This window comes from Oncorhynchus nerka, linkage group LG22, assembly GCF_034236695.1.
Source record: "Oncorhynchus nerka isolate Pitt River linkage group LG22, Oner_Uvic_2.0, whole genome shotgun sequence".
Taxonomy (NCBI): Eukaryota; Metazoa; Chordata; class Actinopteri; order Salmoniformes; family Salmonidae; genus Oncorhynchus; species Oncorhynchus nerka.
Window position 1 is genome coordinate 6683051 of NC_088417.1, and position 27126 is coordinate 6710176.

A 27126-nucleotide genomic window follows, 5' to 3' on the forward strand; every position below is an offset into this window, starting at 1 on the left:
TATATAGTGCACTACTTGTGACCAGATCTCAGGGCTCTGGTCAAAAGTAGTGCATTGAATAGAGAATAGGGTGCCATTTGAGACGTCATCAGAGAGGCACACGTCAGCGCCCCTCAGCCAATGAAACCCGGTTTGTTATGATTAATTAGCATTGAAATGACCCTTACTAGTGTTGGGGGTATTTCTGAACTGGTATTCATACAGTATGTCATCTATAATAATTAATAATAATAATAATAATAATGTAATAAATGGATAAAGGATAAAAGGTAGTTATGGTACATTTTTATTTATTAAATATATGATATTTAAAAGTTTTAAAGTTCATTCACAGATGAATGTTACACAGAACATTACACAGAACATCAGAATACTTATAGAGGTTAAAAGACAGTTAAACTAGCAGGAACAGTGGAAAGAGTGTCAGAGATTAAAATAAATTAGACATCTTTCAGTTATTGGCAGGTCAGTAAAAGAGTCTTTAACATATCAAAGAGAAAGTCCATAGTAACGTCATCATAGCAACGGCAACGTCCGTGGCAACGTCTTCCTCTTCACTTTACTCTAAAATGCTAGATGGCCATAGCCTGTAAAGAGAGACAACAGTGCCACCTTGTGTTCTCTGTTTTGCGTTGCACATCCTGAATCCACAGATAGGGGCTGTGTTTCACTAGCGTGAAGTGACTCCCTTATGTCCTCTCCTTCATCTCAGCTGAAGGAACCAGACCTGAAAGGTCAAACATCAAACTCCTTTTTAACTGTTCAGGTCATTCAGGTCTATCAGGTCTTTCAGGTCTTTCAGATCTATCAGGTCATTCAGGTATTTCAGGTCATTCAGGTCTTTCAGGTCTTTCAGGTCTTTCAGGTCGTTCAGGTCATTCAGGTTTCAGGTCTATCATGTCTTTCAGGTCTATCAGGTCTTTCAGGTCTGTCAGGTCTTTCAGGTCTATCAGGTCTTTCAGGTCTTTCAGGTCGTTCAGGTCGTTCAGAGTGGAGCAGGAAACGAGGCTCAGGGCTGTAGGTAGTTCCTACCTCTCACCATGTTGTGTGGCGTATCTGTTTCTCTCTCCTGTCCCATGTGTCCATCCACCTCATCTGCCTGTAGACTCCTCCCTCTGGGGTGGCAGACAGTATAATACAGGAGCAGACAGACCAGCCCTAGAACGGTCCCTCCAAATATCAGCAGAGTCACCGGCCAGAAGTACTCAGTAGCGTTAACCTCTGGCCTCACCAGAACCAGCAGCAAAGGACCAGAGAGGTTCACTAACGCAAAGAGAACGTAGTACACAGCCATCGGCCATCTGGTATCCTGTCCTTTCACGTTAAAGAAGGTGAATATGAGGACGACTCCCACGATGATCCGATAGAGCCTCTCTAGACCTTTAGACATGCAGAAATCAGTACGGACCCAATGGGCCCAGAGGGTTCCGGCCAGCCAGACGACAGCCATTCCCAGGGTACTGTAGGGGCTGAGGACGAGGAAGAGGCTGAGGCTGAGGATGTGAGCGGTGATGGTCAACAGCTTGTATAGGAGGTAGACGAAGGTAGGGAGGCCAGAAGGCATCTCTCGGAGCTGGGGATGTCATATTCATTATTATATATGTATCACTATATGATCATATGATTATGTTATTATATATTATTATTATATTACCTGGGGTAAGGATCGACGGAGACACCGGCGGTAGTCCACTATAGCCCAGGCGATGTTGATGAATGAGCCCACCATGCAGATGCCTGCACAGGGGAAGACGAGGCACACATTAGAGACAGACATGTGACAGACAGACATGTGAGAGACAGGCATGTGAGAGACAGGCATGTGAGAGACAGGCATGTGAGAGACAGACATGTAAGAGACAGGCATGTGAGAGACAGACATGTGAGAGACAGACATGAGAGAGACAGGCATGTGAGAGACAGGAATGTGAGAGACAGGCATATGAGAGACAGACATGTGAGAGACAGACATGTGAGAGTCAGGCATGTGAGAGACAGGCATGTGAAAGACAGGCATGTGACAGACAGACATGTGACAGACAGACATGTGACAGACAGGCATGTGAGAGTCAAGTTGTGGCAGTGGCTGCAGTCTCTCGCTCTCTGTGCCTGTCTCTCACACATTCACAGTCTCTCTCTCGGTTGCTCTCTCTCTCTCTCTCTCTCTCTCTCTCTCTCTCTCTCTCTCTCTCTCTCTCTCTCTCTCTCTCTCACACTCACAGTCTCTCTCTCTTTCTCTCGGTTGCTCTCTCTAACACACATATAGTCTCTCTCTCAATTCAATTCAATTAAATTAAACTCTCTCTCTCTCTCTCTCTCTCTCTCTCTCAGTTTCTCTCTCTCTGTCTCTCTCTCTCTCTCTTGGTTGCTCTCTCTAACACACATATAGTCTCTCTCGCAATTCAATTCAATTCAATTAAATGTGCTTTATTGGCATGACGTAACAATGTACGTATTGCCAAAGCTTATTTTGCATATTTACAATATAAAATAAATAAAATGAGAATCAAATTGTCAACGGGTCAACAGTAACAACAATAACCATCCATTGAACAATAACAATAAGTTATTAAATAATAATAATAATAATAATAAACATACAGTAGAGGACATGTGCAGGTTGATTGGTCTGTCAGACACTGTCCCTCATCTTATGGCAGGCAGCAATGTAGTGCGCTGCCAACCCACAGCACTCTGCGTCCTCCCCCAACAGGACGGGTAGCCTTTTCTCATCAGAGAGGTCTTTGAAACCTTGAATAAGGGTTTCAAATTTGGGAAAATGACACTCTCTAATTGTTTTATATTTGTTACATTTTGTCAGGAAATGCAGCTCCGTCTCAGGTTCTGCTGTGATGCAGTGGTTGCACAGCCTTTCCTCTACAGGGAGCCAGGTTCTACTGTGGTGCAGTGGTTGCACAGCCTTTCCTCTACAGGGAGCCAGGTTCTGATGTTGGGCAGTGGTTACACAGCCTTTCCTCTACAGGGAGCCAGGTTCTGATGTTGGGCAGTGGTTGCACAGCCTTTCCTCTACAGGGAGCCAGGTTCTGCTGTGGTCCAGTGGTTACACAGCCTTTCCTCTACAGGGAGCCAGGTTCTGCTGTGGTGCAGTGGTTGCACAGCCTTTCCTCTACAGGGAGCCAGGTTCTGCTGTGGTGCAGTGGTTGCACAGCCTTTCCTCTACAGGGAGCCAGGTTCTGCTGTGGTGCAGTGGTTGCCACAGCCTCTCCTCTACAGGGAGCCAGGTTCTGCTGTGGTGCAGTGGTTGCACAGCCTCTCCTCTACAGGGAGCCAGGTTCTGCTGTGATGCAGTGGTTGCCACAGCCTCTCCTCTACAGGGAGCCAGGTTCTGCTGTGGTGCAGTGGTTGCCACAGCCTCTCCTCTACAGGGAGCCAGGTTTTCCTGTGTCTACCCTTCTCAATGGCAAGGCTGTGCTCACTGAGCCTGTACTTTGTCAAGGTTTTTCTAAGGTTTTTATCAGTAACCATGGTCAAATATTTACCCACAGTGTACTGTTGATTTAGGGCCAGGTAGCATTGCATTTTGCTTTGTGTTTGTGTTTCCCAATAAGCAATATAGTTTTGTTTTGACTGTGTTGTAATTTGGTTTATCCTGATTGATTGGATGTTCTGGTCCTGAGGCTTCAGTGCGTTCGTAGAACAGGTTTGTGAACTCAGCCCCAGGACCAGCTGGATGAGGGGACTCTTTTCTTTGCTCAGCTCTTGGCATTGCAGGGCTTGGTAATGATATGAGAGGGGGTCACTGTATTTTAGATGTTTCCAAAACTTAATCGCTCTTTGTTGAGTTTTTATTAGTAGTGGATATTGGCCTAATTCTCTGCTCTGTAGTTTTCCTCTGGACATGTAGGAGAATCTTACAGAACTCTGCATGCAGGGTTTCAATGGGGTGTTTGTCCCATTTGATGAAATCTTGTTTTGCAAGTGGACCCCACACCTCGCTGCCCTAAAGTGCCATTGGTTCAATGACATATTCAATTCTTTTTAGCCATTTGTAATAGGTATTTCAATTTGAATTAGCTTTTTAATGGCGTAGAATGCCCTGCGTGCTTTCTCTCTCAGTTCATTCACTGCCTCATTAAGGTGTCCAGTTGAGCTTATTTTTAAACCTAAGTAATTGTAGTGCGTACAGTACTCTCTATATTTAAACCTCAGTAATTGTAGTGTGTACAGTACTCTCTATATTTAAACCTCAGTAATTGTAGTGCGTACAGTACTCTCTATATTTAAACCTCAGTAATTGTAGTGTGTACAGTACTCTCTATATTTAAACCTCAGTAATTGTAGTGTGTACAGTACTCTATATATATTTAAACCTCAGTAATTGTAGTGTGTGCAGTACTCTATATATATTTAAACCTCAGTAATTGTAGTGTGTGCAGTACTCTATATATATTTAAACCTCAGTAATTGTAGTGTGTACAGTACTCTCTATATTTAAACCTCAGTAATTGTAGTGTGTACAGTACTCTATATATATTTAAACCTCAGTAATTGTAGTGTGTGCAGTACTCTATATATATTTAAACCTCAGTAATTGTAGTGTGTGCAGTACTCTATATCTATTTAAACCTCAGTAATTGTAGTGTGTGCAGTACTCTATATATATTTAAACCTCAGTAATTGTAGTGTGTGCAGTACTCTATATATATTTAAACCTCAGTAATTGTAGTGTGTGCAGTACTCTATATATATTTAAACCTCAGTAATTGTAGTGTGTGCAGTACTCTATATATATTTAAACCTCAGTAATTGTAGTGTGTGCAGTACTCTATATATATTTAAACCTCAGTAATTGTAGTGTGTGCAGTACTCTATATCTATTTAAACCTCAGTAATTGTAGTGTGTGCAGTACTCTATATATATTTAAACCTCAGTAATTGTAGTGTGTGCAGTACTCTATATATATTTAAACCTCAGTAATTGTAGTGTGTGCAGTACTCTATATATATTTAAACCTCAGTAATTGTAGTGTGTGCAGTACTCTATATATATTTAAACCTCAGTAATTGTAGTGTGTGCAGTACTCTATATATATTTAAACCTCAGTAATTGTAGTGTGTGCAATACTCTATATATTTTGTACCAATTGAGAACTTTGGTCTAATTCCCTGAGATCTGTAACTTCTCTGGAAAATCATTATTTTAGTCTTTCTGGGGTTTACTGCCAGGGCCCAGTTCTGGCAGTACGGCTCTAGCAGGTCCAGGCTCTGTTGTAGGCCATGTGCTGTGGGTGACAGCAGGCATAGGTCATCTGCGAAAAGCAGGCATTTAACCTCTGAATTGTGGAGAAGAACACCAGAGGCTGAGGATTTTTCTAGAATAGTGGCCAATTTGTCTATGTAAATATTGAAGAGTGCAGGGCTCAGATTGCAACCCTGGCGAAGGCCACGCCCCTGGTTAAAGAATTCTGTTTTTTCTTACCAATTTTAATGCTGCATGTATTGCCTGTATACATTGATTTAATTATGTAATATGTTTTACCCCCTATACCAGTTTCAATAACTTTGTAGAACAGTCCTGTATGCCACATAGAATCAAATGCTTTTTGGAAGTCGATAAATCGAGCGTATATTTTGGTATTATTTTGGTGGACATGTTGATCTATCAGGGTGTGTAGGGTGTAAATATGATCAGTCATGCGATGTTTTGGTATAAATCCAATGTGGCTTTTACTCAAGACATTGTGTTTATTAAGGAAGTTTAGAACTCTTACATTTATAATACTACAGAAAACCTTCCTCAGGTTACCGTTAACACAAATGTCTCTGGAATTGTTAGGGTCAAAATTGTCTCTATTCTTAAAGATTGTGGTTATGAGTCTTTGATTCCAGATGTCAGGGAAATAACCTACACTCCGGATCAAATTAAACAGTTTTAATATAGCCAATTGACATTTTGGTCTGGTGAGTTTGAGCATCTCATTTAGGATGCCATCAGGTCCGCATGCTTTTTAAATTTGAGAGCCTGAAGTTTCTTATAGAGCTCCTGGTGAGTAATTGGGGAGTCCAGTCTCTCTCTCTCTCTCTCTCTCTCTCTCTCTCTCTCTCTCTCTCTCTCTCTCTCTCTCTCTCTCTCTCTGTTGCTCTCTCTAATACAGATAGTCTCTCTCTCTCTTGGCTGTTGATACACTTGTTGAATTTTGAAACAGGACGCGACAAAGGTAATTACTGAGGCTGTCTAGACAGAGCAGGTCAGTGCAGGCTGTCTAGACAGAGCAGGTCAGTGCAGGCAGTCTAGACAGAGCAGGAGACTGCAGGCAGTCTAGACAGAGCAGGTCAGTGCAGGCAGTCTAGACAGAACAGTAGACTGCAGGCAGTCTAGACAGAGCAGGTCAGTGCAGGCAGTCTAGACAGAGCAGGTGAGTGCAGGCAGTCTAGACAGAGCAGGAGACTGCAGGCAGTCTAGACAGAGCAGGTCAGTGCAGGCAGTCTAGACAGAGCAGTAGACTGAAAGCAGTCTAGACAGAGCAGGTCAGTGCAGGCAGTCTAGACAGAGCAGGTCAGTGCAGGCAGTCTAGACAGAGCAGGTGAGTGCAGGCAGTCTAGACAGAGCAGGAGACTGAAAGCAGTCTAGACAGAACAGGAGACTGCAGGCAGTCTAGACAGAGCAGGTCAGTGCAGGCAGTCTAGACAGAGCAGGTCAGTGCAGGCAGTCTAGACAGAGCAGGAGACTGAAAGCAGTCTAGACAGAGCAGGTCAGTGCAGGCAGTCTAGACAGAGCAGTAGACTGCAGGCAGTCTAGACAGAGCAGGTCAGTGCAGGCAGTCTAGACAGAGCAGGTGAGTGCAGGCAGTCTAGACAGAGCAGGAGACTGCAGGCAGTCTAGACAGAGCAGGTCAGTGCAGGCAGTCTAGACAGAGCAGTAGACTGCAAGCAGTCTAGACAGAACAGGAGACTGCAGGCAGTCTAGACAGAGCAGGTCAGTGCAGGCAGTCTAGACAGAGCAGGTGAGTGCAGGCAGTCTAGACAGAGCAGGAGACTGCAGGCAGTCTAGACAGAGCAGGTGAGTGCAGGCAGTCTAGACAGAGCAGGTGACTGCAGGCAGTCTAGACAGAGCAGGAGACTGCAGGCAGTCTAGACAGAGCAGGTGAGTGCAGGCAGTCTAGACAGAGCAGGAGACTGCAGGCAGTCTAGACAGAGCAGGAGACTGCAGGCAGTCTAGACAGAGCAGGTCAGTGCAGGCAGTCTAGACAGAGCAGGTGAGTGCAGGCAGTCTAGACAGAGCAGGTCAGTGCAGGCAGTCTAGACAGAGCAGGAGACTGAAATCAGTCTAGACAGAGCAGGTCAGTGCAGGCAGTCTAGACAGAGCAGGTGAGTGCAGGCAGTCTAGACAGAGCAGGTCAGTGCAGGCAGTCTAGACAGAGCAGGTCAGTGCAGGCAGTCTAGACAGAGCAGGTCAGTGCAGGCAGTCTAGACAGAGCAGGTGAGTGCAGGCAGTCTAGACAGAGCAGGTGAGTGCAGGCAGTCTAGACAGAGCAGGACACTGCAGGCAGTCTAGACAGAGCAGGTCAGTGCAGGCAGTCTAGACAGAGCAGGTCAGTGCAGGCAGTCTAGACAGAGCAGGTGAGTGCAGGCAGTCTAGACAGAGCAGGTGAGTGCAGGCAGTCTAGACAGAGCAGGTAAAAGCAGGCAGTCTAGACAGAACAGGTAATTACAGGTAGGGTAGACAGAACAGGAACAGGTAGGGTAGACAGAACAGGTACAGGTAGGGTAGACAGAACAGGTACAGGTAGGGTAGACAGAACAGGTTAATACAGGTAGGGTAGACAGAACAGGTAAATACAGGTAGGGTAGACAGAACAGGTAAATACAGGTAGGGTAGACAGAACAGGTAAATACAGGTAGAGTAGACAGAACAGGTGAATACAGGTAGGGTAGACAGAACAGGTGTATACAGGTAGGGTAGACAGAACAGGTAAATACAGGTAGGGTAGACAGAACAGGTAAATACAGGTAGGGTAGACAGAACAGGTAAATACAGGTAGAGTAGACAGAACAGGTACAGGTAGGGTAGACAGAACAGGTGTATACAAGTAGGGTAGACAGAACAGGAACAGGTAGGGTAGACAGAACAGGTACAGGTAGGGTAGACAGAACAGGTGCAGGTAGGGTAGACAGAACAGGTACAGGTAGGGTAGACAGAACAGGTTAATATAGGTAGGGTAGACAGAACAGGTGAATACAGGTAGGGTAGATAGAGCAGGTAAATACAGGTAGGGTAGACAGAGCAGGTAAATACAGGTAGGGTAGACAGAACAGGTACATACAGGTAGAGTAGACAGAACAGGTGAATACAGGTAGGGTAGACAGAACAGGTGAATACAGGTAGTGTAGACAGAACAGGTGAATACAGGTAGGGTAGACAGATCAGGTAATTACAGGTAGGGTAGACAGAACAGGTGAATACAGGTAGGGTAGACAGAACAGGTACAGGTAGGGTAGACAGAACAGGTACAGGTAGAGTAGACAGAACAGGTGAATACAGGTAGAGTAGACAGAACAGGTAAATACAGGTAGGGTAGACAGATCAGGTAAATACAGGTAGAGTAGACAGAACAGGTAAATACAGGTAGAGTAGACAGAACAGGTAAATACAGGTAGAGTAGACAGAACAGGTGTATACAGGTAGGGTAGACAGAACAGGTACAGGTAGGGTAGACAGAACAGGTACAGGTAGAGTAGACAGAACAGGTGAATACAGGTAGAGTAGACAGAACAGGTAAATACAGGTAGGGTAGACAGATCAGGTAAATACAGGTAGAGTAGACAGAACAGGTAAATACAGGTAGAGTAGACAGAACAGGTAAATATAGGTAGGGTAGACAGAACAGGAACAGGTAGGGTAGACAGAACAGGTGTATACAAGTAGGGTAGACAGAACAGGTAAATACAGGTAGGGTAGACAGAACAGGTAAATACAGGTAGAGTAGACAGAACAGGTAAATACAGGTAGGGTAGACATAACAGGTAAATACAGGTAGGGTAGACAGAACAGGTAAATACAGGTAGAGTAGACAGAACAGGTAAATACAGGTAGGGTAGACATAACAGGTAAATACAGGTAGGGTAGACAGAACAGGTAAATACTGGTAGTGTAGACAGAACAGTTAAATACAGGTAGGGTAGACAGAACAGGTGTATATAGGTAGGGTAGACAGAACAGGTACAGGTAGGGTAGACAGAACAGGTACAGGTAGGGTAGACAGAACAGGTACAAGTAGGGTAGACAGAACAGGTACAGGTAGGGTAGACAGAACAGGTACAGGTAGGGTAGAAAGAACTGGTGTATACAGGTAGTGTAGACAGAACAGGTGAATACAGGTAGAGTAGACAGAACAGGTACAGGTAGAGTAGACAGAACAGGTGAATACAGGTAGAGTAGACAGAACAGGTAAATACAGGTAGGGTAGACAGAACAGGTAAATACAGGTAGGGTAGACAGATCAGGTGAATACAGGTAGAGTAGACAGAACAGGTGAATACAGGTATAGTAGACAGAACAGGTAAATACAGGTAGGGTAGACAGAACAGGTAAATAAAGGTAGGGTAGACAGAACAGGTAAATACAGGTAGGGTAGACAGAACAGTTAAATACAGGTAGGGTAGACAGAACAGGTAAATACAGGTAGGGTAGACAGAACAGGTACAGGTAGGGTAGACATAACAGGTGTATACAGGTAGGGTAGACAGAACAGGTAAATACAGGTAGGGTAGACAGAACAGGTGTATATAGGTAGGGTAGACAGAACAGGTAAATACAGGTAGGGTAGACAGAACAGGTGTATATAGGTAGGGTAGACAGAACAGGTAAATACAGGTAGAGTAGACAGAACAGGTAAATACAGGTAGGGTAGACAGAACAGGTAAATACAGGTAGAGTAGACAGAACAGGTGTATACATGTAGGGTAGACAGAACAGGTAAATACAGGTAGGGTACACAGAACAGGTAAATACAGGTAGGGTAGACAGAACAGGTAAATACAGGTAGAGTAGACAGAACAGGTAAATACAGGTAGGGTAGACAGAACAGGTAAATACAGGTAGAGTAGACAGAACAGGTGTATACAGGTAGGGTAGACAGAACAGGTAAATACAGGTAGGGTACACAGAACAGGTAAATACAGGTAGGGTAGACAGAACAGGTGTATACAGGTAGGGTAGACAGAACAGGTAAATACAGGTAGGGTAGACAGAACAGGTAAATACAGGTAGAGTAGACAGAACAGGTAAATACAGGTAGGGTAGACATAACAGGTAAATACAGGTAGGGTAGACAGTACAGGTAAATACAGGTAGAGTAGACAGAACAGGTGTATATAGGTAGGGTAGACAGAACAGGTACAGGTAGGGTAGACAGAACAGGTACAGGTAGGGTAGACAGAACAGGTAAATACAGGTAGAGTAGACAGAACAGGTAAATACAGGTAGGGTAGACAGAACAGGTAAATACAGGTAGAGTAGACAGAACAGGTGTATACATGTAGGGTAGACAGAACAGGTAAATACAGGTAGGGTACACAGAACAGGTAAATACAGGTAGGGTAGACAGAACAGGTAAATACAGGTAGAGTAGACAGAACAGGTAAATACAGGTAGGGTAGACAGAACAGGTAAATACAGGTAGAGTAGACAGAACAGGTGTATACAGGTAGGGTAGACAGAACAGGTAAATACAGGTAGGGTACACAGAACAGGTAAATACAGGTAGGGTAGACAGAACAGGTGTATACAGGTAGGGTAGACAGAACAGGTAAATACAGGTAGGGTAGACAGAACAGGTAAATACAGGTAGAGTAGACAGAACAGGTAAATACAGGTAGGGTAGACATAACAGGTAAATACAGGTAGGGTAGACAGTACAGGTAAATACAGGTAGAGTAGACAGAACAGGTGTATATAGGTAGGGTAGACAGAACAGGTACAGGTAGGGTAGACAGAACAGGTGTATACAGGTAGAGTAGACAGAACAGGTAAATACAGGTAGGGTAGACAGAACAGGTAAATACAGGTAGGGTAGACAGATCAGGTGAATACAGGTAGAGTAGACAGAACAGGTGAATACAGGTATAGTAGACAGAACAGGTAAATACAGGTAGGGTAGACAGAACAGGTAAATACAGGTAGGGTAGACAGAACAGGTAAATAAAGGTAGGGTAGACAGAACAGGTAAATACAGGTAGGGTAGACAGAACAGTTAAATACAGGTAGGGTAGACAGAACAGGTAAATACAGGTAGAGTAGACAGAACAGGTGTATACATGTAGGGTAGACAGAACAGGTAAATACAGGTAGGGTACACAGAACAGGTAAATACAGGTAGGGTAGACAGAACAGGTAAATACAGGTAGAGTAGACAGAACAGGTAAATACAGGTAGGGTAGACAGAACAGGTAAATACAGGTAGAGTAGACAGAACAGGTGTATACAGGTAGGGTAGACAGAACAGGTAAATACAGGTAGGGTACACAGAACAGGTAAATACAGGTAGGGTAGACAGAACAGGTGTATACAGGTAGGGTAGACAGAACAGGTAAATACAGGTAGGGTAGACAGAACAGGTAAATACAGGTAGAGTAGACAGAACAGGTAAATACAGGTAGGGTAGACATAACAGGTAAATACAGGTAGGGTAGACAGTACAGGTAAATACAGGTAGGGTAGACAGAACAGGTAAATACAGGTAGAGTAGACAGAACAGGTGTATATAGGTAGGGTAGACAGAACAGGTACAGGTAGGGTAGACAGAACAGGTACAGGTAGGGTAGACAGAACAGGTACAGGTAGGGTAGACAGAACAGGTACAGGTAGAGTAGACAGAACAGGTACAGGTAGGGTAGACAGAACAGGTACAGGTAGGGTAGACAGAACAGGTGTATACAGGTAGGGTAGACAGAACAGGTGAATACAGGTAGAGTAGACAGAACAGGTACAGGTAGAGTAGACAGAACAGGTGAATACAGGTAGAGTAGACAGAACAGGTAAATACAGGTAGGGTAGACAGAACAGGTAAATACAGGTAGGGTAGACAGATCAGGTGAATACAGGTACAGTAGACAGAACAGGTGAATACAGGTATAGTAGACAGAACAGGTAAATACAGGTAGGGTAGACAGAACAGGTAAATACAGGTAGGGTAGACAGAACAGGTAAATACAGGTAGGGTAGACAGAACAGGTAAATACAGGTAGGGTAGACAGAACAGGTAAATACAGGTAGGGTAGACAGAACAGGTACAGGTAGGGTAGACAGAACAGGTGTATACAGGTAGGGTAGACAGAACAGGTAAATACAGGTAGGGTAGACAGAACAGGTGTATATAGGTAGGGTAGACAGAACAGGTAAATACAGGTAGGGTAGACAGAACAGGTGTATATAGGTAGGGTAGACAGAACAGGTAAATACAGGTAGAGTAGACAGAACAGGTAAATACAGGTAGGGTAGACAGAACAGGTAAATACAGGTAGAGTAGACAGAACAGGTGTATACAGGTAGGGTAGACAGAACAGGTAAATACAGGTAGGGTACACAGAACAGGTAAATACAGGTAGGGTAGACAGAACAGGTAAATACAGGTAGAGTAGACAGAACAGGTAAATACAGGTAGGGTAGACAGAACAGGTAAATACAGGTAGAGTAGACAGAACAGGTGTATACAGGTAGGGTAGACAGAACAGGTAAATACAGGTAGGGTACACAGAACAGGTAAATACAGGTAGGGTAGACAGAACAGGTGTATACAGGTAGGGTAGACAGAACAGGTAAATACAGGTAGGGTAGACAGAACAGGTAAATACAGGTAGGGTAGACAGAACAGGTAAATACAGGTAGAGTAGACAGAACAGGTAAATACAGGTAGGGTAGACAGAACAGGTGAATACAGGTAGGGTAGACAGAACAGGTAAATACAGGTAGGGTAGACAGAACAGGTAAATACAGGTAGGGTAGACAGAACAGGTGAATACAGGTAGAGTAGACAGAACAGGTAAATACAGGTAGAGTAGACAGAACAGGTGAATACAGGTAGAGTAGACAGAACAGGTAAATACAGGTAGAGTAGACAGAACAGGTAAATACAGGTACGGTAGATAGAACAGGTAAATACAGGTAGGGTAGACAGAACAGGTGTATACAGGTAGGGTAGACAGAACAGGTAAATACAGGTAGGGTAGACAGAACAGGTAAATACAGGTAGAGTAGACAGAACAGGTAAATACAGGTAGGGTAGACATAACAGGTAAATACAGGTAGGGTAGACAGTACAGGTAAATACAGGTAGAGTAGACAGAACAGGTGTATATAGGTAGGGTAGACAGAACAGGTACAGGTAGGGTAGACAGAACAGGTACAGGTAGGGTAGACAGAACAGGTAAATACAGGTAGAGTAGACAGAACAGGTAAATACAGGTAGGGTAGACAGAACAGGTAAATACAGGTAGAGTAGACAGAACAGGTGTATACATGTAGGGTAGACAGAACAGGTAAATACAGGTAGGGTACACAGAACAGGTAAATACAGGTAGGGTAGACAGAACAGGTAAATACAGGTAGAGTAGACAGAACAGGTAAATACAGGTAGGGTAGACAGAACAGGTAAATACAGGTAGAGTAGACAGAACAGGTGTATACAGGTAGGGTAGACAGAACAGGTAAATACAGGTAGGGTACACAGAACAGGTAAATACAGGTAGGGTAGACAGAACAGGTGTATACAGGTAGGGTAGACAGAACAGGTAAATACAGGTAGGGTAGACAGAACAGGTAAATACAGGTAGAGTAGACAGAACAGGTAAATACAGGTAGGGTAGACATAACAGGTAAATACAGGTAGGGTAGACAGTACAGGTAAATACAGGTAGAGTAGACAGAACAGGTGTATATAGGTAGGGTAGACAGAACAGGTACAGGTAGGGTAGACAGAACAGGTGTATACAGGTAGAGTAGACAGAACAGGTAAATACAGGTAGGGTAGACAGAACAGGTAAATACAGGTAGGGTAGACAGATCAGGTGAATACAGGTAGAGTAGACAGAACAGGTGAATACAGGTATAGTAGACAGAACAGGTAAATACAGGTAGGGTAGACAGAACAGGTAAATACAGGTAGGGTAGAACAGAACAGGTAAATACAGGTAGGGTAGACAGAACAGACAGACAGAACAGAACAGGTACAGGTAGGAGTCGACAGAACAGGTGTATACAGGTAGGGTAGACAGAACAGGTAAATACAGGTAGGGTAGACAGAACAGGTGTATATAGGTAGGGTAGACAGAACAGGTAAATACAGGTAGGGTAGACAGAACAGGTGTATATAGGTAGGGTAGACAGAACAGGTAAATACAGGTAGAGTAGACAGAACAGGTAAATACAGGTAGGGTAGACAGACCAGGTAAATACAGGTAGAGTAGACAGAACAGGTGTATACATGTAGGGTAGACAGAACAGGTAAATACAGGTAGGGTACACAGAACAGGTAAATACAGGTAGGGTAGACAGAACAGGTAAATACAGGTAGAGTAGACAGAACAGGTAAATACAGGTAGGGTAGACAGAACAGGTAAATACAGGTAGAGTAGACAGAACAGGTGTATACAGGTAGGGTAGACAGAACAGGTAAATACAGGTAGGGTACACAGAACAGGTAAATACAGGTAGGGTAGACAGAACAGGTGTATACAGGTAGGGTAGACAGAACAGGTAAATACAGGTAGGGTAGACAGAACAGGTAAATACAGGTAGAGTAGACAGAACAGGTAAATACAGGTAGGGTAGACATAACAGGTAAATACAGGTAGGGTAGACAGTACAGGTAAATACAGGTAGGGTAGACAGAACAGGTAAATACAGGTAGAGTAGACAGAACAGGTGTATATAGGTAGGGTAGACAGAACAGGTACAGGTAGGGTAGACAGAACAGGTACAGGTAGGGTAGACAGAACAGGTACAGGTAGGGTAGACAGAACAGGTACAGGTAGAGTAGACAGAACAGGTACAGGTAGGGTAGACAGAACAGGTACAGGTAGGGTAGACAGAACAGGTGTATACAGGTAGGGTAGACAGAACAGGTGCATACAGGTAGAGTAGACAGAACAGGTACAGGTAGAGTAGACAGAACAGGTGAATACAGGTAGAGTAGACAGAACAGGTAAATACAGGTAGGGTAGACAGAACAGGTAAATACAGGTAGGGTAGACAGATCAGGTGAATACAGGTACAGTAGACAGAACAGGTGAATACAGGTATAGTAGACAGAACAGGTAAATACAGGTAGGGTAGACAGAACAGGTAAATACAGGTAGGGTAGACAGAACAGGTAAATACAGGTAGGGTAGACAGAACAGGTAAATACAGGTAGGGTAGACAGAACAGGTAAATACAGGTAGGGTAGACAGAACAGGTACAGGTAGGGTAGACAGAACAGGTGTATACAGGTAGGGTAGACAGAACAGGTAAATACAGGTAGGGTAGACAGAACAGGTGTATATAGGTAGGGTAGACAGAACAGGTAAATACAGGTAGGGTAGACAGAACAGGTGTATATAGGTAGGGTAGACAGAACAGGTAAATACAGGTAGAGTAGACAGAACAGGTAAATACAGGTAGGGTAGACAGAACAGGTAAATACAGGTAGAGTAGACAGAACAGGTGTATACAGGTAGGGTAGACAGAACAGGTAAATACAGGTAGGGTACACAGAACAGGTAAATACAGGTAGGGTAGACAGAACAGGTAAATACAGGTAGAGTAGACAGAACAGGTAAATACAGGTAGGGTAGACAGAACAGGTAAATACAGGTAGAGTAGACAGAACAGGTGTATACAGGTAGGGTAGACAGAACAGGTAAATACAGGTAGGGTAGACAGAACAGGTGTATATAGGTAGGGTAGACAGAACAGGTAAATACAGGTAGAGTAGACAGAACAGGTAAATACAGGTAGGGTAGACAGAACAGGTAAATACAGGTAGAGTAGACAGAACAGGTGTATACAGGTAGAGTAGACAGAACAGGTAAATACAGGTAGGGTAGACAGAACAGGTGAATACAGGTAGGGTAGACAGAACAGGTAAATACAGGTAGGGTAGACAGAACAGGTAAATACAGGTAGGGTAGACAGAACAGGTGAATACAGGTAGAGTAGACAGAACAGGTAAATACAGGTAGAGTAGACAGAACAGGTGAATACAGGTAGAGTAGACAGAACAGGTAAATACAGGTAGAGTAGACAGAACAGGTAAATACAGGTACGGTAGATAGAACAGGTAAATACAGGTAGGGTAGACAGAACAGGTGTATACAGGTAGGGTAGACAGAACAGGTAAATACAGGTAGGGTAGACAGAACAGGTAAATACAGGTAGAGTAGACAGAACAGGTAAATACAGGTAGGGTAGACATAACAGGTAAATACAGGTAGGGTAGACAGTACAGGTAAATACAGGTAGAGTAGACAGAACAGGTGTATATAGGTAGGGTAGACAGAACAGGTACAGGTAGGGTAGACAGAACAGGTACAGGTAGGGTAGACAGAACAGGTAAATACAGGTAGAGTAGACAGAACAGGTAAATACAGGTAGGGTAGACAGAACAGGTAAATACAGGTAGAGTAGACAGAACAGGTGTATACATGTAGGGTAGACAGAACAGGTAAATACAGGTAGGTACACAGAACAGGTAAATACAGGTAGGGTAGACAGAACAGGTAAATACAGGTAGAGTAGACAGAACAGGTAAATACAGGTAGGGTAGACAGAACAGGTAAATACAGGTAGAGTAGACAGAACAGGTGTATACAGGTAGGGTAGACAGAACAGGTAAATACAGGTAGGGTACACAGAACAGGTAAATACAGGTAGGGTAGACAGAACAGGTGTATACAGGTAGGGTAGACAGAACAGGTAAATACAGGTAGGGTAGACAGAACAGGTAAATACAGGTAGAGTAGACAGAACAGGTCAATACAGGTAGGGTAGACATAACAGGTAAATACAGGTAGGGTAGACAGTACAGGTAAATACAGGTAGAGTAGACAGAACAGGTGTATATAGGTAGGGTAGACAGAACAGGTACAGGTAGGGTAGACAGAACAGGTGTATACAGGTAGAGTAGACAGAACAGGTAAATACAGGTAGGGTAGACAGAACAGGTAAATACAGGTAGGGTAGACAGATCAGGTGAATACAGGTAGAGTAGACAGAACAGGTGAATACAGGTATAGTAGACAGAACAGGTAAATACAGGTAGGGTAGACAGAACAGGTAAATACAGGTAGGGTAGACAGAACAGGTAAATAAAGGTAGGGTAGACAGAACAGGTAAATACAGGTAGGGTAGACAGAACAGTTAAATACAGGTAGGGTAGACAGAACAGGTAAATACAGGTAGGGTAGACAGAACAGGTACAGGTAGGGTCGACAGAACAGGTGTATACAGGTAGGGTAGACAGAACAGGTAAATACAGGTAGGGTAGACAGAACAGGTGTATATAGGTAGGGTAGACAGAACAGGTAAATACAGGTAGGGTAGACAGAACAGGTGTATATAGGTAGGGTAGACAGAACAGGTAAATACAGGTAGAGTAGACAGAACAGGTAAATACAGGTAGGGTAGACAGAACAGGTAAATACAGGTAGAGTAGACAGAACAGGTGTATACATGTAGGGTAGACAGAACAGGTAAATACAGGTAGGGTACACAGAACAGGTAAATACAGGTAGGGTAGACAGAACAGGTAAATACAGGTAGAGTAGACAGAACAGGTAAATACAGGTAGGGTAGACAGAACAGGTAAATACAGGTAGAGTAGACAGAACAGGTGTATACAGGTAGGGTAGACAGAACAGGTAAATACAGGTAGGGTACACAGAACAGGTAAATACAGGTAGGGTAGACAGAACAGGTGTATACAGGTAGGGTAGACAGAACAGGTAAATACAGGTAGGGTAGACAGAACAGGTAAATACAGGTAGAGTAGACAGAACAGGTAAATACAGGTAGGGTAGACATAACAGGTAAATACAGGTAGGGTAGACAGTACAGGTAAATACAGGTAGGGTAGACAGAACAGGTAAATACAGGTAGAGTAGACAGAACAGGTGTATATAGGTAGGGTAGACAGAACAGGTACAGGTAGGGTAGACAGAACAGGTACAGGTAGGGTAGACAGAACAGGTACAGGTAGGGTAGACAGAACAGGTACAGGTAGAGTAGACAGAACAGGTACAGGTAGGGTAGACAGAACAGGTACAGGTAGGGTAGACAGAACAGGTGTATACAGGTAGGGTAGACAGAACAGGTGAATACAGGTAGAGTAGACAGAACAGGTACAGGTAGAGTAGACAGAACAGGTGAATACAGGTAGAGTAGACAGAACAGGTAAATACAGGTAGGGTAGACAGAACAGGTAAATACAGGTAGGGTAGACAGATCAGGTGAATACAGGTACAGTAGACAGAACAGGTGAATACAGGTATAGTAGACAGAACAGGTAAATACAGGTAGGGTAGACAGAACAGGTAAATACAGGTAGGGTAGACAGAACAGGTAAATACAGGTAGGGTAGACAGAACAGGTAAATACAGGTAGGGTAGACAGAACAGGTAAATACAGGTAGGGTAGACAGAACAGGTACAGGTAGGGTAGACAGAACAGGTGTATACAGGTAGGGTAGACAGAACAGGTAAATACAGGTAGGGTAGACAGAACAGGTGTATATAGGTAGGGTAGACAGAACAGGTAAATACAGGTAGGGTAGACAGAACAGGTGTATATAGGTAGGGTAGACAGAACAGGTAAATACAGGTAGAGTAGACAGAACAGGTAAATACAGGTAGGGTAGACAGAACAGGTAAATACAGGTAGAGTAGACAGAACAGGTGTATACAGGTAGGGTAGACAGAACAGGTAAATACAGGTAGGGTACACAGAACAGGTAAATACAGGTAGGGTAGACAGAACAGGTAAATACAGGTAGAGTAGACAGAACAGGTAAATACAGGTAGGGTAGACAGAACAGGTAAATACAGGTAGAGTAGACAGAACAGGTGTATACAGGTAGGGTAGACAGAACAGGTAAATACAGGTAGGGTACACAGAACAGGTAAATACAGGTAGGGTAGACAGAACAGGTGTATACAGGTAGGGTAGACAGAACAGGTAAATACAGGTAGGGTAGACAGAACAGGTAAATACAGGTAGGGTAGACAGAACAGGTAAATACAGGTAGAGTAGACAGAACAGGTAAATACAGGTAGGGTAGACAGAACAGGTGAATACAGGTAGGGTAGACAGAACAGGTAAATACAGGTAGGGTAGACAGAACAGGTAAATACAGGTAGGGTAGACAGAACAGGTGAATACAGGTAGAGTAGACAGAACAGGTAAATACAGGTAGAGTAGACAGAACAGGTGAATACAGGTAGAGTAGACAGAACAGGTAAATACAGGTAGAGTAGACAGAACAGGTAAATACAGGTACGGTAGATAGAACAGGTAAATACAGGTAGGGTAGACAGAACAGGTAAATACAGGTAGGGTAGACAGATCAGGTGAATACAGGTAGGGTAGACAGAACAGGTAAATACAGGTAGGGTAGACAGAACAGGTAAATACAGGTAGGGTAGACAGAACAGGTAAATACAGGTAGGGTAGACAGAACAGGTGAATACAGGTAGAGTAGACAGAACAGGTAAATACAGGTAGAGTAGACAGAACAGGTAAATACAGGTAGGGTAGACAGAACAGGTAAATACAGGTAGGGTAGACAGAACAGGTACAGGTAGGGTAAACAGAACAAGTAAATACAGGTAGGGTAGACAGAACAGGTAAATACAGGTAGGGTAGACAGAACAGGTAAATACAGGTAGAGTAGACAGAACAGGTAAATACAGGTAGAGTAGACAGAACAGGTAAATACAGGTAGAGTAGACAGAACAGGTAAATACAGGTAGGGTAGACAGAACAGGTAAATACAGGTAGGGTAGACAGAACAGGTAAATACAGGTAGGGTAGACAGATCAGGTAAATACAGGTAGAGTAGACAGAACAGGTAAATACAGGTAGGGTAGACAGAACAGGTAAATACAGGTAGGGTAGACAGAGCAGGTGAATACAGGTAGGGCAGACAGAACAGGTAAATACAGGTAGAGTAGACAGAACAGGTAAATACAGGTAGGGTAGACAGAACAGGTAAATACAGGTAGAGTAGACAGAACAGGTGTATACATGTAGGGTAGACAGAACAGGTAAATACAGGTAGGGTACACAGAACAGGTAAATACAGGTAGGGTAGACAGAACAGGTAAATACAGGTAGAGTAGACAGAACAGGTAAATACAGGTAGGGTAGACAGAACAGGTAAATACAGGTAGAGTAGACAGAACAGGTGTATACAGGTAGGGTAGACAGAACAGGTAAATACAGGTAGGGTACACAGAACAGGTAAATACAGGTAGGGTAGACAGAACAGGTGTATACAGGTAGGGTAGACAGAACAGGTAAATACAGGTAGGGTAGACAGAACAGGTAAATACAGGTAGAGTAGACAGAACAGGTAAATACAGGTAGGGTAGACATAACAGGTAAATACAGGTAGGGTAGACAGTACAGGTAAATACAGGTAGGGTAGACAGAACAGGTAAATACAGGTAGAGTAGACAGAACAGGTGTATATAGGTAGGGTAGACAGAACAGGTACAGGTAGGGTAGACAGAACAGGTACAGGTAGGGTAGACAGAACAGGTACAGGTAGGGTAGACAGAACAGGTACAGGTAGAGTAGACAGAACAGGTACAGGTAGGGTAGACAGAACAGGTACAGGTAGGGTAGACAGAACAGGTGAATACAGGTAGAGTAGACAGAACAGGTACAGGTAGAGTAGACAGAACAGGTGAATACAGGTAGAGTAGACAGACCAGGTAAATACAGGTAGGGTAGACAGAACAGGTAAATACAGGTAGGGTAGACAGATCAGGTGAATACAGGTACAGTAGACAGAACAGGTGAATACAGGTATAGTAGACAGAACAGGTAAATACAGGTAGGGTAGACAGAACAGGTAAATACAGGTAGGGTAGACAGAACAGGTAAATACAGGTAGGGTAGACAGAACAGGTAAATACAGGTAGGGTAGACAGAACAGGTAAATACAGGTAGGGTAGACAGAACAGGTACAGGTAGGGTAGACAGAACAGGTGTATACAGGTAGGGTAGACAGAACAGGTAAATACAGGTAGGGTAGACAGAACAGGTGTATATAGGTAGGGTAGACAGAACAGGTAAATACAGGTAGGGTAGACAGAACAGGTGTATATAGGTAGGGTAGACAGAACAGGTAAATACAGGTAGAGTAGACAGAACAGGTAAATACAGGTAGGGTAGACAGAACAGGTAAATACAGGTAGAGTAGACAGAACAGGTGTATACAGGTAGGGTAGACAGAACAGGTAAATACAGGTAGGGTACACAGAACAGGTAAATACAGGTAGGGTAGACAGAATAGGTAAATACAGGTAGAGTAGACAGAACAGGTAAATACAGGTAGGGTAGACAGAACAGGTAAATACAGGTAGAGTAGACAGAACAGGTGTATACAGGTAGGGTAGACAGAACAGGTAAATACAGGTAGGGTACACAGAACAGGTAAATACAGGTAGGGTAGACAGAACAGGTGTATACAGGTAGGGTAGACAGAACAGGTAAATACAGGTAGGGTAGACAGAACAGGTAAATACAGGTAGGGTAGACAGAACAGGTAAATACAGGTAGAGTAGACAGAACAGGTAAATACAGGTAGGGTAGACAGAACAGGTGAATACAGGTAGGGTAGACAGAACAGGTAAATACAGGTAGGGTAGACAGAACAGGTGAATACAGGTAGGGTAGACAGAACAGGTAAATACAGGTAGGGTAGACAGAACAGGTAAATACAGGTAGGGTAGACAGAACAGGTGAATACAGGTAGAGTAGACAGAACAGGTAAATACAGGTAGAGTAGACAGAACAGGTGAATACAGGTAGAGTAGACAGAACAGGTAAATACAGGTAGAGTAGACAGAACAGGTAAATACAGGTACGGTAGATAGAACAGGTAAATACAGGTAGGGTAGACAGAACAGGTAAATACAGGTAGGGTAGACAGATCAGGTGAATACAGGTAGGGTAGACAGAACAGGTAAATACAGGTAGGGTAGACAGAACAGGTAAATACAGGTAGGGTAGACAGAACAGGTAAATACAGGTAGGGTAGACAGAACAGGTGAATATAGGTAGGGTAGACAGAACAGGTACAGGTAGGGTAGACAGAACAGGTACAGGTAGGGTAGACAGAACAGGTACAGGTAGGGTAGACAGAACAGGTACAGGTAGAGTAGACAGAACAGGTACAGGTAGGGTAGACAGAACAGGTACAGGTAGGGTAGACAGAACAGGTGAATACAGGTAGAGTAGACAGAACAGGTACAGGTAGAGTAGACAGAACAGGTGAATACAGGTAGAGTAGACAGACCAGGTAAATACAGGTAGGGTAGACAGAACAGGTAAATACAGGTAGGGTAGACAGATCAGGTGAATACAGGTACAGTAGACAGAACAGGTGAATACAGGTATAGTAGACAGAACAGGTAAATACAGGTAGGGTAGACAGAACAGGTAAATACAGGTAGGGTAGACAGAACAGGTAAATACAGGTAGGGTAGACAGAACAGGTAAATACAGGTAGGGTAGACAGAACAGGTAAATACAGGTAGGGTAGACAGAACAGGTACAGGTAGGGTAGACAGAACAGGTGTATACAGGTAGGGTAGACAGAACAGGTAAATACAGGTAGGGTAGACAGAACAGGTGTATATAGGTAGGGTAGACAGAACAGGTAAATACAGGTAGGGTAGACAGAACAGGTGTATATAGGTAGGGTAGACAGAACAGGTAAATACAGGTAGAGTAGACAGAACAGGTAAATACAGGTAGGGTAGACAGAACAGGTAAATACAGGTAGAGTAGACAGAACAGGTGTATACAGGTAGGGTAGACAGAACAGGTAAATACAGGTAGGGTACACAGAACAGGTAAATACAGGTAGGGTAGACAGAATAGGTAAATACAGGTAGAGTAGACAGAACAGGTAAATACAGGTAGGGTAGACAGAACAGGTAAATACAGGTAGAGTAGACAGAACAGGTGTATACAGGTAGGGTAGACAGAACAGGTAAATACAGGTAGGGTACACAGAACAGGTAAATACAGGTAGGGTAGACAGAACAGGTGTATACAGGTAGGGTAGACAGAACAGGTAAATACAGGTAGGGTAGACAGAACAGGTAAATACAGGTAGGGTAGACAGAACAGGTAAATACAGGTAGAGTAGACAGAACAGGTAAATACAGGTAGGGTAGACAGAACAGGTGAATACAGGTAGGGTAGACAGAACAGGTAAATACAGGTAGGGTAGACAGAACAGGTGAATACAGGTAGGGTAGACAGAACAGGTAAATACAGGTAGGGTAGACAGAACAGGTAAATACAGGTAGGGTAGACAGAACAGGTGAATACAGGTAGAGTAGACAGAACAGGTAAATACAGGTAGAGTAGACAGAACAGGTGAATACAGGTAGAGTAGACAGAACAGGTAAATACAGGTAGAGTAGACAGAACAGGTAAATACAGGTACGGTAGATAGAACAGGTAAATACAGGTAGGGTAGACAGAACAGGTAAATACAGGTAGGGTAGACAGATCAGGTGAATACAGGTAGGGTAGACAGAACAGGTAAATACAGGTAGGGTAGACAGAACAGGTAAATACAGGTAGGGTAGACAGAACAGGTAAATACAGGTAGGGTAGACAGAACAGGTGAATACAGGTAGAGTAGACAGAACAGGTAAATACAGGTAGAGTAGACAGAACAGGTAAATACAGGTAGGGTAGACAGAACAGGTAAATACAGGTAGGGTAGACAGAACAGGTACAGGTAGGGTAAACAGAACAGGTAAATACAGGTAGGGTAGACAGAACAGGTAAATACAGGTAGGGTAGACAGAACAGGTAAATACAGGTAGAGAAGACAGAACAGGTAAATACAGGTAGAGTAGACAGAACAGGTAAATACAGGTAGAGTAGACAGAACAGGTAAATACAGGTAGGGTAGACAGAACAGGTAAATACAGGTAGGGTAGACAGAACAGGTAAATACAGGTAGGGTAGACAGATCAGGTAAATACAGGTAGAGTAGACAGAACAGGTAAATACAGGTAGGGTAGACAGAACAGGTAAATACAGGTAGGGTAGACAGAGCAGGTGAATACAGGTAGGGTAGACAGAACAGGTAAATACAGGTAGAGTAGACAGAACAGGTAAATACAGGTAGGGTAGACAGAACAGGTAAATACAGGTAGGGTAGACAGAACAGGGAAATACAGGTAGAGTAGACAGAACAGGTAAATACAGGTAGAGTAGACAGAACAGGTAAATACAGGTAGAGTAGACAGAACAGGTAAATACAGGTAGGGTAGACAGAACAGGTAAATACAGGTAGGGTAGACAGAACAGGTACAGGTAGAGTAGACATAACAGGTGTATACAGGTAGGGTAGACAGAACAGGTAAATACAGGTAGGGTAGACAGAACAGGTAAATACAGGTAGGGTAGACAGAACAGGTAAATACAGGTAGGGTAGACATAACAGGTAAATACAGGTAGGGTAGACAGAACAGGTAAATACAGGTACGGTAGACAGAACAGGTGAATACAGGTAGAGTAGACAGAACAGGTAAATACAGGTAGGGTAGACATAACAGGAACAGGTAGGGTAGACATAACAGGTAAATACAGGTAGAGTAGACAGAACAGGTAAATACAGGTAGGGTAGACAGAACAGGTAAATACAGGTAGGGTAGACAGAACAGGTAAATACAGGTAGAGTAGACAGAACAGGTAAATACAGGTAGAGTAAACAGAACAGGTAAATACAGGTAGAGTAGACAGAACAGGTAAATACAGGTAGAGTAGACAGAACAGGTAAATACAGGTAGGGTAGACAGATCAGGTACAGGTAGGGTAGACAGAACAGGTAAATACAGGTAGGGTAGACAGAACAGGTAAATACAGGTAGAGTAGACAGAACAGGTAAATACAGGTAGAGTAGACAGAACAGGTAAATACAGGTAGAGTAGACAGAACAGGTAAATACAGGTAGAGTAGACAGAACAGGTAAATACAGGTTGGGTATACATAACAGGTGAATACAAGTACAGTAGACAGAACAGGTAAATACAGGTAGGGTAGACAGAACAGGTGAATACAGGGAGAGTAGACAGAACAGGTAAATACAGGTAGGGTAGACAGAACAGGTAAATACAGGTATGGTAGACAGAACAGGTAAATACAGGTAGGGTAGACAGAACAGGTAAATACAGGTAGAGTAGACAGAACAGGTAAATACAGGTAGAGTAGACAGAACAGGTAAATACAGGTAGAGTAGACAGAACAGGTAAATACAGGTAGAGTAGACAGAACAGGTAAATACAGGTAGGGTAGACAGAACAGGTAAATACAGGTAGAGTAGACAGAACAGGTAAATACAGGTAGGGTAGACAGAACAGGTAAATACAGGTAGAGTAGACAGAACAGGTAAATACAGGTAGGGTAGACAGAACAGGAAAATACAGGTAGGGTAGACAGAACAGGTAAATACAGGTAGAGTAGACAGAACAGGTAAATACAGGTAGAGTAGACAGAACAGGAACAGGTAGGGTAGACAGAACAGGTAAATACAGGTAGGGTAAACAGAACAGGTAAATACAGGTAGGGTAGACAGAACAGGTGAATACAGGTAGAGTAGACAGAACAGGTAAATACAGGTAGGGTAGACAGAACAGGTGAATACAGGTAGGGTAGACAGAACAGGTGTATATAGGTAGAGTAGACAGAACAGGTAAATACAGGTAGAGTAGACAGAACAGGTAAATACAGGTAGAGTAGACAGAACAGGTAAATACAGGTAGGGTAGACAGAACAGGTAAATACAGGTAGGGTAGACAGAACAGGTAAATACAGGTAGAGTAGACAGAACAGGTAAATACAGGTAGAGTAGACAGAACAGGTAAATACAGGTAGAGTAGACAGAACAGGTGAATACAGGTAGAGTAGACAGAACAGGTGAATACAGGTAGGGTAGACAGAACAGGTAAATACAGGTAGAGTAGACAGAACAGGTAAATACAGGTAGGGTAGACAGAACAGGTAAATACAGGTATGGTAGACAGAACAGGTAAATACAGGTAGAGTAGACAGAACAGGTAAATACAGGTAGAGTAGACAGAACAGGTAAATACAGGTAGGGTAGACAGAACAGGTTTATACAGGTAGGGTAGACAGAACAGGTAAATACAGGTAGAGTAGACAGAACAGGTAAATACAGGTAGAGTAGACAGAACAGGTAAATACAGGTAGGGTAGACAGAACAGGTAAATACAGGTAGAGTAGACAGAACAGGTAAATACAGGTAGAGTAGACAGAACAGGTAAATACAGGTAGGGTAGACAGAACAGGTAAATACAGGTAGGATAGACAGAACAGGTAAATACAGGTAGGGTAGACAGAACAGGTAAATACAGGTAGAGTAGACAGAACAGGTAAATACAGGTAGGGTAGACAGAACAGGTAAATACAGGTAGGGTAGACAGAACAGGTACAGGTAGAGTAGACAGAACAGGTAAATACAGGTAGGGTAGACAGAGCAGGTAAATACAGGTAGAGTAGACAGAACAGGTAAATACAGGTAGGGTAGACAGAACAGGTAAATACAGGTAGGGTAGACAGAACAGGTAAATACAGGTAGGGTAGACATAACAGGTAAATACAGGTAGGGTAGACAGAACAGGTAAATACAGGTAGAGTAGACAGAACAGGTAAATACAGGTAGAGTAGACAGAACAGGTAAATACAGGTAGAGTAGACAGAACAGGTAAATACAGGTAGAGTAGACAGAACAGGTAAATACAGGTAGGGTAGACAGAACAGGTAAATACAGGTAGAGTAGACAGAACAGGTAAATACAGGTAGGGTAGACAGAACAGGTAAATACAGGTAGAGTAGACAGAACAGGTAGATACAGGTAG

The 27126-nt window shown here is 43.3% G+C and overlaps 1 protein-coding gene across 1 annotated transcript in view; it reads right to left on the reverse strand.

Annotated features, from left to right (window-relative positions):
- Positions 1-355: 355 nt before the first annotated feature.
- xkr9 (XK, Kell blood group complex subunit-related family, member 9) overlaps positions 356-27126 on the reverse strand; it is a 34510-nt gene continuing 7739 nt past the window's right edge. The window contains exons 3-4 of the mRNA XM_065006878.1: positions 1655-1737; positions 356-1573 (exon numbers count right to left, since the gene is read on the reverse strand). Of these exons, the coding sequence (XP_064862950.1) occupies positions 1010-1573; positions 1655-1737 (647 nt within the window). The 3' untranslated portion in view covers positions 356-1009. The remainder of the gene's footprint in view (positions 1574-1654; positions 1738-27126) is intronic.